Source organism: Phyllostomus hastatus, unplaced genomic scaffold, assembly GCF_019186645.2.
Source record: "Phyllostomus hastatus isolate PE091 unplaced genomic scaffold, TTU_PhHast_1.1 phas_scaffold_78, whole genome shotgun sequence".
Lineage (NCBI taxonomy): Eukaryota > Metazoa > Chordata > Mammalia > Chiroptera > Phyllostomidae > Phyllostomus > Phyllostomus hastatus.
In genome coordinates this window covers 65,236,332-65,249,928 of record NW_025334041.1, presented here as the reverse complement: position 1 = coordinate 65,249,928, position 13,597 = coordinate 65,236,332, and the positions used below count along the sequence as shown (strand labels likewise).

General features: G+C 42.1%; 2 protein-coding genes across 6 annotated transcripts in view; both read left to right on the top strand.

Annotated features, from left to right (window-relative positions):
- Positions 1-1,855: 1,855 nt before the first annotated feature.
- MTLN (mitoregulin) lies at positions 1,856-2,818 on the top strand. Its single transcript, XM_045828262.1, has 2 exons — positions 1,856-2,186; positions 2,724-2,818. Exon 1 carries the CDS (start codon positions 1,915-1,917, stop codon positions 2,083-2,085), a length of 171 nt encoding a protein of 56 aa, XP_045684218.1. The 5' UTR covers positions 1,856-1,914; the 3' UTR covers positions 2,086-2,186; positions 2,724-2,818.
- A 143-nt stretch (positions 2,819-2,961) lies between these two features.
- The window catches only part of NPHP1 (nephrocystin 1), a 77,671-nt gene continuing 67,035 nt past the window's right edge, over positions 2,962-13,597 (top strand). For 2 of the 5 annotated variants that reach the window (XM_045828257.1, XM_045828255.1), the window contains exons 1-3: positions 4,536-6,058; positions 9,081-9,154; positions 12,909-12,969. In XM_045828257.1, the coding sequence (XP_045684213.1) occupies positions 5,990-6,058; positions 9,081-9,154; positions 12,909-12,969 (204 nt within the window). In that variant the 5' untranslated portion in view covers positions 4,536-5,989. Of the gene's footprint in view, positions 3,582-4,535; positions 6,059-9,080; positions 9,155-12,908; positions 12,970-13,597 lie in introns of those variants that run through there. The other 3 variants (XM_045828258.1, XM_045828260.1, XM_045828259.1) reach the window with 3 other exon arrangements.

Here is a 13,597-nt window from a genome sequence, read left to right as displayed (position 1 = left end):
AGGCCCATCCTGGTGCCTGGGATTCAGCAGTTGACCTCTTGGGTCACTGGCTGGAGATTACCTCATCTGGAGACATCTGTACCAGGAAGAAGCAAGCGACTACTCTTCCCCCTTGGAGGCAACTGTTGAATTTCAAAGGCTTTCGCTGATACCTTGTTTGCCCTCCCCCAACCCCCTTATAAAAGATCTGGCTGGGAAAGAAATGGCAAGATGGTTTGTTAGGGTATGAACCTGCCATCTTCTCGGATTGCCGGCCATCTGAATAAAGCGCCTATAAAAGATTCAATCACTGTCATTGCTTATTGGATTTGGTAGTGACAGGCAGCCCGAACGCCGGTGTCTTTTCCGGTTACATAAGGAAAGGGACCATGTGGCTGTGGCAGTGAGGAGAACCACGTGCTTTGGCCAGAGTAGGGGGATCACCCCCCACCCCCGCCCCTGGCAGCCATGAGAAGAATCACCACACAGCTTCAGCAGAGAACCACCACTCGGCTTTAGCTGGAGATCCTGGCAACACAGCGGATGGTGCTGGGAACTGAGGAAGTCCTGCCAGCCAAGCATGGATTACCAGGAAGAACCAGGCGCTGCCTGAGCCACAGACTTCTATTTCTTTTCCTGAGGTACAGTACCCCAGATTGGGCAAAGGGGAAAGGAAGGACTGTGTGTGTTTGTGGGTGTTTTAAGGGACTTTAGGATTTTAACAAAGACATTGTCATTACTCTTAAGTCTGTATAACTTGAATAAATAATTCCTTTCTTTTTCACCAATCTCTAACATGGAGAGTTATAATTCTCTGGCACAGGGAAAGGTGAACCTAGTACAGAGGAACCCCAAGAGAAACGGGGGTCAATTCCATAGCATTGTGGGACCCTCTTCCCTGGTGGCCAATAGGGGAGGATCATGGGAGACCACATGCACAGTAGCTTTAAAGTAATACTAGTACTTGTACATGCGCAGTAAAGCCCACCAAAACTAGCCAGGAAGGATCCGCCCTATAAGAATAAAGTCCCTCTAACCCATGAGGTCAATCTCTGCTTGGAGTTGGCCTGCTCCCATGTTCTCTTCTATAAACTCTGGGTGTTTGGTTCAATTCTTTGTCCCGATCACTAAGACCCTGGTTACCTGTGCCCACCTGTGACACTATGTTGTTACTTCGGTCACTGAATCTGTAAGACCAACCATGCAGCCCGACACCGACCCTGGCCCCGGGGCTTGTCAGGTTTAGTGTGTGGCCTTTTTTTTTGTCCACACTAACATTACATAAACTTCAAGTAAACAATTTTATAACACATCATCTGTTTATTGCATGGTGTGCTCACCTCCCTTAGTCTAGTCTGCCTCCGTCACCATATATTCGACTCCCTTTACCGTCTTTATCCTCCCCCCACCATGGATTGATTTTCTCTTGCTGTGTAACAGATTGCAACTCCCATGGGTTAGGAGTCGAGGCATCCTGGTCCTCTACTAGGGTCTCACAAGGCGTCAGCCAGGTTGTATCTGCAGCTGGAGAATGGGCTGGGAGGAATCTGCTTCCCACCTTACTCAGTCGCAGGAAGTTAATTTCCCTGTTGCAGCAGGGCAGAGGGCTCCAGCTTTGGCTGGCTGTTGGCTGAGGGTTCCGCTATTCCTAGAGGCCGCGTCAGTGCTTTGCTATTTGGGCTTCCCCAACATGCTTGCTTACTTCATCAGGCCCACGAGAGAGTCTGCAGTCTGTTAAGAAGTTTTATTAACATAAAGTGATCACAGGAGTGACATCCCAGCAAACCACAGACCCTGCCACTTCGGAGGGCCTTCTCCGCTTCCCCGCCCCTCCCTACCACGCAGGAGGCGGGGCCAGGCGCTGGACCCGCCTCCTCTCCGCCCTGGAGCGCTAGGCGCCGCCAGAGTCGCAGGCTCTGCGATCGGAGAGCCGCGATGGCGGACGTGTCTGAGAGGAAGGTGCAGCTGTTCGTGCTGCTGGCCTTCGCCTCCGGAGTGCTTGTGGGCTGGCAGGCGAACCGGCTGCGGAGGCGCTACCTGGACTGGAGGAAGCGGAGACTGCAGGACAAGCTGGCGGTGACGCAGAAGAAGCTGGATCTGGCCTGACCTGGACGTCTGCTCCGCCGGCCCACACGCGCCCGCGCCGTCCTGCCCGCCGGGGTCCTCCCGCCGAAGCCAGCGGGCCGCTCGCTCCTCGCGGAGTGTCGGTGAGCAGCACGTGGTGCGGCCGTCTGGGGAGGCTCTGGAGTGGGGCGGGCGGCTGGCGGCAGCTCGCGGGAGACGGCTGGCCCGCCACCGACGCCAGGAGAAGGAGGAAGCTGTTTCCCCTTAGCTTGCAGTGGTGTCCTAGTTCAGTTAAGTGCGTGTATTTACTGGGAATTGCCACGTGCGATGTCACCACATTCAACTTAAAGTACTGGTACTGGAGAGAAGGAAAGGAAAAAGGAGGTCTGACCGAGGTGTCCCTGCCACCTTTTACCCCCTTTTCATTCTTGCCAGTAATTTCCTTGGTAGCACCGTAGTCTCTGCATTGGTGTTTTGTAAACTCCAGTCTGAATCCCTGGGTTATTGGCAGCCTGGCAAAGTGGAAAGGGCAATGGCCTGGAAGTCTCATCTTGCACCTAATCCTGGCTTTTTTATGGGGGCTGTGAAAATGTTTGGGGTCTCAGTAACTCTACAATAGGATAATTTCAAGTTAATGATTATGTATTTCTCAATTTTTTTCTCTTTTCTGTTTTCAATAGCTTGTTGAAGATGGATATTGAGCACTGGACAGACATTACTTCTTGCATTTATGAGTCAACTTTATTTAAAAAATAAAAATTTAAACATCTTTGAACTTTTTTTTAAAAGGAAGAGGAATATGCTGGCCATGCAGTTCCCTGCATCAGGAGAGCTGGATTTTAAAAAATTTGTTAGTGTCTCGAGCAGATACCTTGTTTCTTAAGGAATCTATGCTAATTCCATGGTACAATTGTGAAACATAGTTGCCTTGGGCACTATTATGAATCCTTTTGGACAGTTGTTTTACTGACCTGATGAAGAACTTAACAGGCTATGTAAAAATAACTGAGGTAATGGCGGTGTATTTAAGGCATTTGCGCTTCCAGGAGTGACAACTTAATCTAAGTACAGAGTATATGTTTTCATCAGCAAGAGTTTCATTTGTGTCATTATGGAATAGGCATGTGAAGGAGAAACCCTCTTGAATAGAGCTTGGTGATAAATCCCAACTGTATCTAAAAATCAAGAGCAAGTGATCAAGGCCCTGGTTGTCTTTGGATCTACAAGACGTGATTTCTAGAACACTGACCTTGTTCATTCCCGTATAGATTAATTTTGTGTCTTAGCCAATGTAATGGCAGCTCCATGTTAACAAGAACATTTAGAAAAGTTGTTTCCACAGAAAGCTTTATTTTTTCCATTTTACTGGAGCCATTATGCTTTGTTACTTCCAACCTTAAGTTCATTCTGTGAACGCAGTACTGAAGGACTGAAATGCTAGTTCTTACAGCTCTGTCCCATTTGGGCTGCAGTTTGCTGAAGTATCCCAGTCACCACTGCTCACTGAGGCTCCAGGAGTTGAGGCTCTTTGAGATGAGGTGGGTTTCTTGAGGCACATGGTGCTCCCGGACTGTTGGTTTATGCCCGATTAAGGTCTAGGTTACAGCCAGATGTGCCTGTTTGGGCCTGTTCATGTGCCATGTTCCTGGTGGATCTGATTGTTCCAGTGTTGCTCCCTTTCTTATTAGTTATGTGTAGCCCGCTGACACACTCATCTCCCTCTCCTGTCTCACCTCAATGTTCTGCCCCTCTGGGCATGTGCTGCTCCCCCCCCCCCCAAGTCCTGACTAGCTGCTTATGTGGTTTTCAGCCACACCATGCCACTCTTAATTGTTCCCTTGTTTTCTGCTTGCTGCCTCTTTACATCATGGCTCTGTGTCCCCAGCTCTGTTGGTGGGCAGTTCCCCTTAACATTCCGTCACCATTTCTCCTCTAGCACTCTATCTCATGCCCTTCTAAAGTGTGATTGTTTTTTCCTCCTAAAAATGCTGTCTCACTTGGAGATGTTACTTTTCCCATGTTAGCTAAAATTGGCAATGAAGAGGTTGGGAGATGGGTTAGGATGCCAGTCATGTACCCTGGAAATGACAGACTTCACTCATCAAAATACACGACCCCTCCCAACCCCACCATTTTGATGTTGATGCTGTCCCAGGACTCAGGGAATAAATGCTTATAACTCTGAATATGGTATAAGGACATATAAAATCAAAGCCATCTTTCCCATCCTTCTCATTGCTCATATGTATACTCATATGCTGGGGGTTTATTTTTCCCAACACAGTTAAATTATATTCATGATCCTGTCACTTTTCCATTTCTATTATATGAAAATCTCTAAATCAGATAGAGGATAATTTTTCCTCAATTTATTTATAGACATTTAAAATAAATAAGGATTTAGCCCTGGCTGCTGTGGCTCAGTGGATTGAGTGCTGACCTGTGAAACAAAGGGTTGCTGGTTCAATTCCCAGTGGGGCACATGCCTGGGTTTTGGGCCATGCCCCCAGCAGGGGGTGCACAAGAGGCAAACACATTGATGTTTCTTTCCCTCCTTTCCCCTCTCTCTAAAAATAAAATCTTTAAATAAGGGTTTCATAAATGATGAATTGTTGTTAGTGCAATTTTTTTCTTTTTTACCTCTTACAAGATCACTTAGGAATACTAATTTATCAGTACAACTTTGGGAAAATAGGCAGTATCTACTAAACTTGAACATAAAATGCCCTGTGGCCCAACACAGCACATATGTAAATAGTAGCACTAGTTATAATAGCCATAAACTGAAACTACCCACATGCTCAGCAGCAGCAGAAGGGATGAGTCAGTACATCACACAGTGAAATACCAGGATGAACAAACTATAAGACAGTGATACAAGTGTATCTCAAGCATGTTGAGTGACAAGCCAGACAAACCACCAGGACACTACAATTCCACTGCACAGTTAAAAAAGTTTTTGCTTTTAGCACTTTGGGTAATGTTCACTTTTGATGTGTGTGTGTGTGGTGGGGGTGGAGGTGGATAGGAACTAGGAGGGAAGGACTGCTAGGGTGCTAGTAATGTTTTGTATCCTAATCTGGGTGATGTTATGTGGGGGTGTGTTCAGTCTGAAAATTCAGTGAGGTGGACATTTGTCACTTTATGATATACTTGAAGATAAAAACTACACATAAATAACATGGCATTTGGGCCTGTGGAATCAAGTTGTGTATGGTACTGGAGAACGTTTATATTAGGGTGGTTCATCATTTGAAAAGTGAGCTCAGATCATTTTTACTCAGTGTTGTGGAGTTTGGGAATTGGATTTATAGGATCCAGTCCCACTTGGGGGAAATGTTATTACAATTTGAGAGTAGATGTAAAATGCAGATCATAATTATTTGCTCACAGGCTTGCTGTAGGACAGAATCACCATCTTCACAGAAATGCAAATAGAATGAAATGGAACTTCAGCAATACCCCCAATTGCAAAGAACTAATAACTGCCTCTTGAAAACAGACTATGCAGCAGAACCGTGTATTCCATGAGGGCCATAGAGGAAAGCTATCCTTGCAGTAAGTTTAAGATGCTTACATGGCATCTTAAGCAAAACTGGCATCAGAAAATTAGTGGCGTAACACAGAGGGATCCAGCAGGCATGTGACAATAGTGCAGTATTGCGGGTTGTGCAGTTTTGGAGACCGTGAGAATCCCCTCACCTCCACTCCCGGCCTTCGGGTTGGCCAGGAAAAAATGACCAACAGCGCTGGGCGCCTGAGAGCTCCTGGCCTGCAACGGCAGGGGATAAGTGACAGAGCACCACAGCCGGCAATTTTTACTCTAGCTCGCGAGTGTGAGGCTCTGAGGAGGACGCGAGCTGATGGCGTCACCCAGTGACGTCATGGTGGGGGGTCGGGTGTCGGTTTCCTTGACGACCAGCTCGCCGCCAGCAGAGGCGAGGAGATGCTGGCGTGGCGGCCTCGCAATTCCCTGCAGTCCTTGCAGCGCCAGGGTCGGGAGCTGAAGCAGCAGGTACGTCTGGCAGTACTCGGGGCCTGAGTCGTGAGGCGGCCCGGCCTCTGGCGGGGCGAAAGCTGGGTGTCCGAATCCTGGGAGTCGCCCAGATCCACGGGCGACACTCCCAGCTATAACGCTTGCATCTCAGCATCCCTGACAGAACCCGGGTTCTGACTCCTCTTCCTCCCAACCCGACCCCAGGGACCGACCCTCCGGAAGCGGTGACGTTCGACTGAGCACCCTCACCCTAACATTTCCCTCTCCGAACCTGACACCTTACCCACCTCAACTCGGAATCTAACCTTTTAACAGTAACCGTTTCCAGTCTTCTTTGCGCCCACCACCACTCTGCGGTCTCTAGACTCCTTTCCCGCCGGCCTTCCTCCAACGGAGGCTGTTAGTGCATCGCTGAACTCAAGCGCACTGGAAATAGAGTAATGTGTAAGAACAAAGGACTTGAACTGAAGGAGAAATGCAAGTAATTAAGATACACAAGAAAAGTTAAGAGATAATCAAGCAATTGCAAAGGAGAGATAGCTACCATCTTTTTAAAAAGTCCTCAGTGCTGGGGAGGCTGATGGAACAGACACCTGCATGCACTGCTGCGGTCTATAAAGTACAGCAACTCTGCAAAGCAGTTGGACAAGGTGTAGCAAATTTTCATGCTCCTAGACTGGGTGATTACATTTCCAGGACTTTACCGTACATATTTTTTTTTAAATTGGGACAGATATTAATACATAAAAGTGTTCATCACAGTATTAGTCATCAGAAAAAAGACTGGATACAACTTAAATGCTCAGTAATGGAGAATGGATAAATAACTTGGGAGGGGCTATAACATTAAAATTTTGTTAGAGATTTTAATGTATTAGGGAAACTGATAAAATATCAGTTTAGAAAAACAAATTTGAATATACAGTGTTTCAATAAGATGTAGCCATATGTAGTCACATATGGAGGAAACATGCTAAAATGGTAACTGGTAGCATGCTCATGATTATTATGTTTCAAAACATTTTGATATTTTCATGATTTTGAATACCAAATGTATATTACCTGAAAAATAAAAGAGTTGTTTATTTTCTGAAATTCCTATTTTACTTTGCTAATTTAACTTTTTTTTCCATTTCATCTGTTACCAAGTGTTGTTTCCACTAAATAAGATGATTTTATAATCTATGGCAGACAAGAGATTTATTGAATGCTCATATGTTATCCAGTTTGGGACTCTCATTTAAAAAGTACCAAAGATTTGATGAATAAATATTTCTAAAGTAACTTTACTGGGATTATAGTGGTGCAACAAAAACACAATACTCTTCTGGTAAAACTAAAACTTGGTGAGGCGTTTACTTAAGATGAGCTTTGGCTGGATGTATAAAATGGTTCTGTATCTAATTATAATTTAGTGGAACATTCAGAGAGAACCAGGAAAAGTTTGAGGTGTAAACTACCAAAATTGTTATTAAAACAAAGATGAAACAAAACAAACTATTGACAAGGATTGTTACACCTAGAGAATTAGCTCAGGAGCCTCGGATACCCTGGTGTCTAGGAAGGGCTCTCCAATTGTGTGAGTTCATTCTTCTCTGTCCCCACAGAGGGCACCTAAAGTGAAAAACAAAACAGATTTCTACTTGGTGTCCAGGAGACAAGAGCACAACTGGTTCATGCCTGAGATGACCACTGTCATCAGGTATATGCGTGTTGTAATAACACTGAGACAGATGAAAAATGGCAAGAGTAGATTCCCTGGCTGGTATAGCTCAGTGGATTGAGCTCGGGCTGTGAACCAAAGGGTCGCCGGTTTGATTCCCAGTCAGGATACATGCCTGGGTTGCAGGCCAGGTCCCCATTGGGGGCCCTGTGAAAGGCAATCACACACTGATGTTTCTCTCCATCTCTCTCTCCCTCCCTTCCCCCTCTCTAAATAAATAAATAAAAAATCTAAAAAAAAAGCAGTGAATTAAAAAAAGTAAGCTCAAAAAATAGCAAGAGTAGAGAAGCTAGTGGACTTTTATTTCTCTTCATCTACTGTATCTTCACATCATTTAAAGAAAAGAACCCAACAGAAGTATATAGCTCCGTTTTGGATACATTGACAAAGTTACATGTAGTGTTTGGAAAACATGAAGTCAAGGTGTAAGACCTAAGAGTGAGGACAAACAAACGCGGTATATTCATACAGTGAATATAAGCGATAAGAAGGAACAAACTAATGATGCACAACAAACAATATAGAATTATCTAAAAAATATGTTGTGTGAAAGGATCACACAAAAGGATACAGCCGTGACCTGTGTGGCTCAGTTGGTTGGGCATTGTCCTGCAAAGTGAAAGGTTGCTTGTTTGATTCCTGGTTAGGGCACATGCCTGGGTTGTGGGCTCATACAAGAGGAAACCGACTGATGTTTCTCTCTTGTATGGATATTTTGGATGTTTCCCTCTTTTTTTTCCCCTCCCGTCCTCTCTCTGGAAAATAAGTGTGTGTGTGTGTGTGTGTGTGTGTATACATATGCGTGTACTTTTTATATATATATATATATATATATATATATATATATATATATATATATATATATATATATATATATATATATATATATAAAGAGTACATATTTCCTGGGAACATTCTGGGGTAATGATATGTTGATGGGATTGGGTCACATGGGTGTATACAGATGCTTATTTAAGATATGTACATTTCATTGTATGTAGGTTTTACATAAAAAATCAAACTCTAGTTAGTGATACCCATGGTGTATTATTTAGGGGGAAATTTGATGATTGCAGTTTACTTTGAAATGCATAAAAAATAAGACAGACCGATGAATAGATGGATCAAATAAAAGGGTGTAAATATAGTAAAATGTTAATGGTAGAATCTAGCTGGTGGGTATATGGGTGTTCACTATGAAATTTGATTTTATTGTATGTGTTCATCATAAAGTATTGGGAAAAGATTACAATTTTATTTCCAAGGTTATATTGTATTTGAGGATATGATATTTTAAACAATTTATGTTTATTGTAGGTTGATAGTTTGCTTTCTGAAAGTCGATCGAAAGGAGCTCTAGAATCCAGTAAAAGACGAGATATGTACCAAAGGTAAAGCATACTAAATTTCGTAAGTTTTCCAGAAACTGTTTTGTACTTCAAATGAGCTGTGTTTATAGTGTACAAACTGTTTGAGGCAATTTCTTTTGTTATTTTTATTAGTACAGTTTTTAAAAGGATAAAATAATAATGAGAAATAATACTGAGGTAACAATGAAATTTTTCAAAATGTATTTTAAAATATTACTTGCAACTATATCTATCAAGTCTAAATATTGGAATGATGAAGTTAAATAAATACAAATGTTAAAGAGAGACAATTTATTTTGTACTCTTATAAACCAAGCAGTGTGGTCCTCACTCTAAAAACTTTTTCTTAATTTTCACAGTAACACCATGAGGAAATTAAAGTTCACAGTGGTTAGTTACTTTGTCTAGCATTATTTTGCTATCTGACATATTTGTCTGACTATACTTTTCTATAAGACACTAAAGTATGAAGACAATAAAGATGTTTTAAGTTTGCTAAGGAATGCAGGATTCAGTCCAGCAAGAGAAGGAATGTCACTGGAGTTGTAGTGGAGATGCAGGCCTTGGTCCATGTGAATCCAATGGGAGAATCACATCATGGTATAACTTGGATCTAGTAGAAACCACTCTAAACCTGAAGGCTGTACACTTGCTTTTGTGATAGCAACTACACAGAACTGCTCCGAGTGAACATTGGTGGCTTAGGCAGGATTACGGTAGGGTCCATGGCTTGTGTAGTCCCAGATCCTGTGACCTGGTCAGAAACCTGTCTATTAACAATTTCTGAGGTAGGAAAACTGCTCTGGATGTTTGTATGTGTGTATTTTTTTTTGAGAATTTTTATGTATTTATTTGAACCAAACTGAAGACAATGCTGAGAACCAAGATTTCAAATGCTCCTGGTGGATAAGTGCTTTTGTTTTCTTTTGACTTTTTTTTTAAATCATCGGAAGAGTTTAAAATTAAATAGAGTTTAAAATTATATAGTCATGATAGAATATATTGAATTAGGTTATTAATACTTTTATATTAAGTTTAGGACATCATTAAGATAATCTGTGTGTTTGGGGTATTAAAGAGCTTATAACATTCAAAAGAACATGAGAGTCATTCTACTAGTTTAAATAATTCATTAGAATTATTTGAAAAATATTTACTTAAGTCAGGCATTCAAAGTGCTTAAAAGCAAAATTAAGTTTATATGAATTTTAAAACATCTAAAGGAATTTAATTAACTATGTTTGTTAGTAGGATTGATTTTGTAAAAGGAATTTATGTCAAGTTGAATTAATTAAACAAAAATGAAAGAAAAAATGTGGGTGATTTTACCTGCTTTACTAGATTTTACATTTGCAAGTATATTTTATTGATTAGGCTATTATGGTTTTCCCAATTTTTTCCCTGTTTATCCTCCCTCTGCCCTGCAGCCCCCAACCCTCCAGCTCCCTCTCTCTGCTTAGTTCTGTCCATGGGTTGTACATATAAATTCTTTGACTTCTCTGTTTTCTATACTATTCTTAACTTCTCCCCTGGTATTTTATGCATACTAATTATGCTTCTTCTTTCCTGTACTTCCCCCCTGTTCCATCCCCCATCCCCTCACCACCGATAACCCTCCATGTGATGTCCATTTCTCTTGATTCTGTTGCTGTTCTAGTTGTTTGCTTAGTTTTTTTCATTTTTTTTTTGGTTCAGTTATTGATAGTTATGAGTTTGTTGTCATCTTACTGTTCAGAGTTTTTGATCATCTTATATTTCTGAGATAAATCCCTTTAACATTTCATATAATTAGGGCTTGGTAATGATGAACTCCTTTAACTTGACCTTATCTGGGAAGCACATTATCTGCCCTTCCATTCTAAATGATGGCTTTGCTGGTTAGAGTAATCTTGGATGTAGGTCCTTGCCTTTCATGACTTGGAATACTTCTTTCCAGCCCTTCTTGCCTATAAGATTTCTTTTGATAAATCAGCTGATAATGTTATGGGAACTTCTTTGTAGGTAATTCTCTCCTTTCCTCTTGCTGCTTTTAAGATTCTCTCTTTATCTTAATTTTGGGTAACTTAATGATGATGTGCCTTGGTGTGTTCCTCCTTGGGTCCAATTTCTTTGGGACTCTTTGAACTTCCTGGATTTCCTGGAAGTCTATTTCCTTTGCCAAATTGGGGCATTTTCTTTCATTATTTGTTCAACTAAGTTTTCAATCTCTTGCTCTTCTTCTTCTCCTTCTGGCACCCCTATGATCCAGATGTTGGAATGTTTAAAGTTGTTCCAGAGGTTCCTAAACCTCTTCATATTTTTGAATTCTTGTTTCTTCATTCCGCTCTGGTTGAATGTTTATTTCTTCTTTTTACTCCAAATTGTTGATTTGAGTCCCAGTTTCCTTCTCTTCACTGTTGGTTCCCTGTGTATTTTTCTTTATTTCACTTTGTATAGCCTTCACTTCTTCCTTTATTTTGTGGCCATATTTAATCATTTCTGTGAGTATCCTGCTTACCAGTGTTTTGAACTCTTCATCAGATAGGTTGGCTATCTCCTTGTTGCTGAGGTCTTTTTCTAGAGTTTTGATCTGTTCTTTCATTTGGAATATATATATATATATATATATATATATATATATATATATATATATATACATTTTTTTTTTTGTCTAGGTACACCTGTTACATGGTAAGGGGCAGGGCCTTAGATATTGGCCAGGGTGGGGCAACCCCTTTTGCAGCTTTGTGGCTATATGTGGGGGAGGGGTCCAAGAGAGAACATTGTTGCTTCCTCAGCTTTCTCTCTGCTTTCAGTCACTTCTCCCACTACCCACGAGTGAATTGCACCTTTCTGGTGCTGATTCCCTGGTGGGTAGGTTTGTGTACATTCTAGGATCCTGTGGGTCTCTCCAACAAACTCTCCTGTGAGGCTGAGAGTTACTCCCACTAGTGCAACCCCCACAGATTTTTACAGCTAGAGGTTTTGAGACTTTATTTCCCTGAGCTGGAACTCTAGGTTGTGTGGTCTCTCTTTCTTCCCAGTTGTTCCTCCTGGTTTATCTGCACACAAATGTGGGACTGCCTGGTCCTCCAGCAGCCACCTCACTGCATGTCCTTTCTGCGCTGGGTGCCTGTCTCCTCCCCTCCTACCAGTCTGGTTGAATGTTTCTTCTTTAATTCCTTGATTGTTGGGCTTCCATACAGTTCAATTTTCTGTCAGTTATGGTTGTTTTTTTTTTGTTTTTGTTTTTAGATTGGTGGTTGTCTTTTTTGTTGTGTAAGGAAGTGAAGTGTATCTACCCACACCTCCAGCTTGGCCAGAAGTGTGTTCACCTTTTAGAACCACCTCCCTTTCTCCATTTGGGGGGAGTGTGGTTCTGAGGCTCTAATGAGGTGATGCCTGTAAACTATTTAGAATTCTGCTTGGGGCTCAATACTTTTGAGCCGTTATCATCATTCTTAGAGTGTCCTCTTGGCTAGGTCCTAGTTTTGTGGATTTTAGAGTGGGAGAAGCACTTCAAGTCAAGTGCTTTCTTTATTTTAGAGTCAGGGCACTGAAGCCCAGAGTCACTGAAGCTTTCTGAGCTTTGGTTATCACATCTGTGTACCTTAGAGCTGGGCTGTGAGGATCCTGAACTAATGGGTGGAAAAGCATTTACATGTGGATTTTTAAACATAAGCCATACAGTCGCTAACTGCCTTGCCTGTTTAAAGACTTATGTATGCTTTTACAAAGTAACTTTTTGGTTTTGACAATAGAAAAATCATCTTTTTCTCTCTTTTTAAACATTTAGATGTATCCAATTAAAACAGGCAATTGATGAAAATAAAAATGCTCTTCAAAAATTAAACAAAGTAAGTATTATGGTTAATCACATTAGAGAAAATCTGTTTTCACAAATATTTTCAAGGAGTGGGAATTCATTAGATGGGGAATTCTGGGTCTGCATCAGTGATGACGTCTGACTGCTCAGTGCTGACTCCCTGACAGATTTACTGAGTGTGAGCTTGGGAGCAGGAAAGCCCGGGCTCCAAATGCCAATAAAAGTGCAGCTTAATACACTCAGTCATCACTGAGGACTCAGAAAGTCCAGGAAGAAGCTATTTTTGTTTTTGCACTGTGTAAGTTTTATAGTTCAGGATTGTTTTAATTTGCACTACTTTTGGGGGAGAGGGAGGGAGGAGGGAGGGAGGGAGACATACACATACATACCACAATGGGTATAACCTGCCCTGAGGGAAAGTGGTAAAGAAGCCGTTTATGTCAAGGGCAGCTCTGATGTTAGTGACTCTACTGTGCAGAAACAGGGGGAACTAGAACTTACTCTTGGCAGTCAGTCCCTTCAGGAGTTCTTTGAACATGAACCTCAGCTTCAGGTAGGTGCTAGGGCCAGACACTCACAAGCATTTCAAGCAGAAGGCTGAAAGTCACATCCAAGTTATGACTGCAGCTGAGACAAGTGTCCCTGAGTGTCACTTCTGA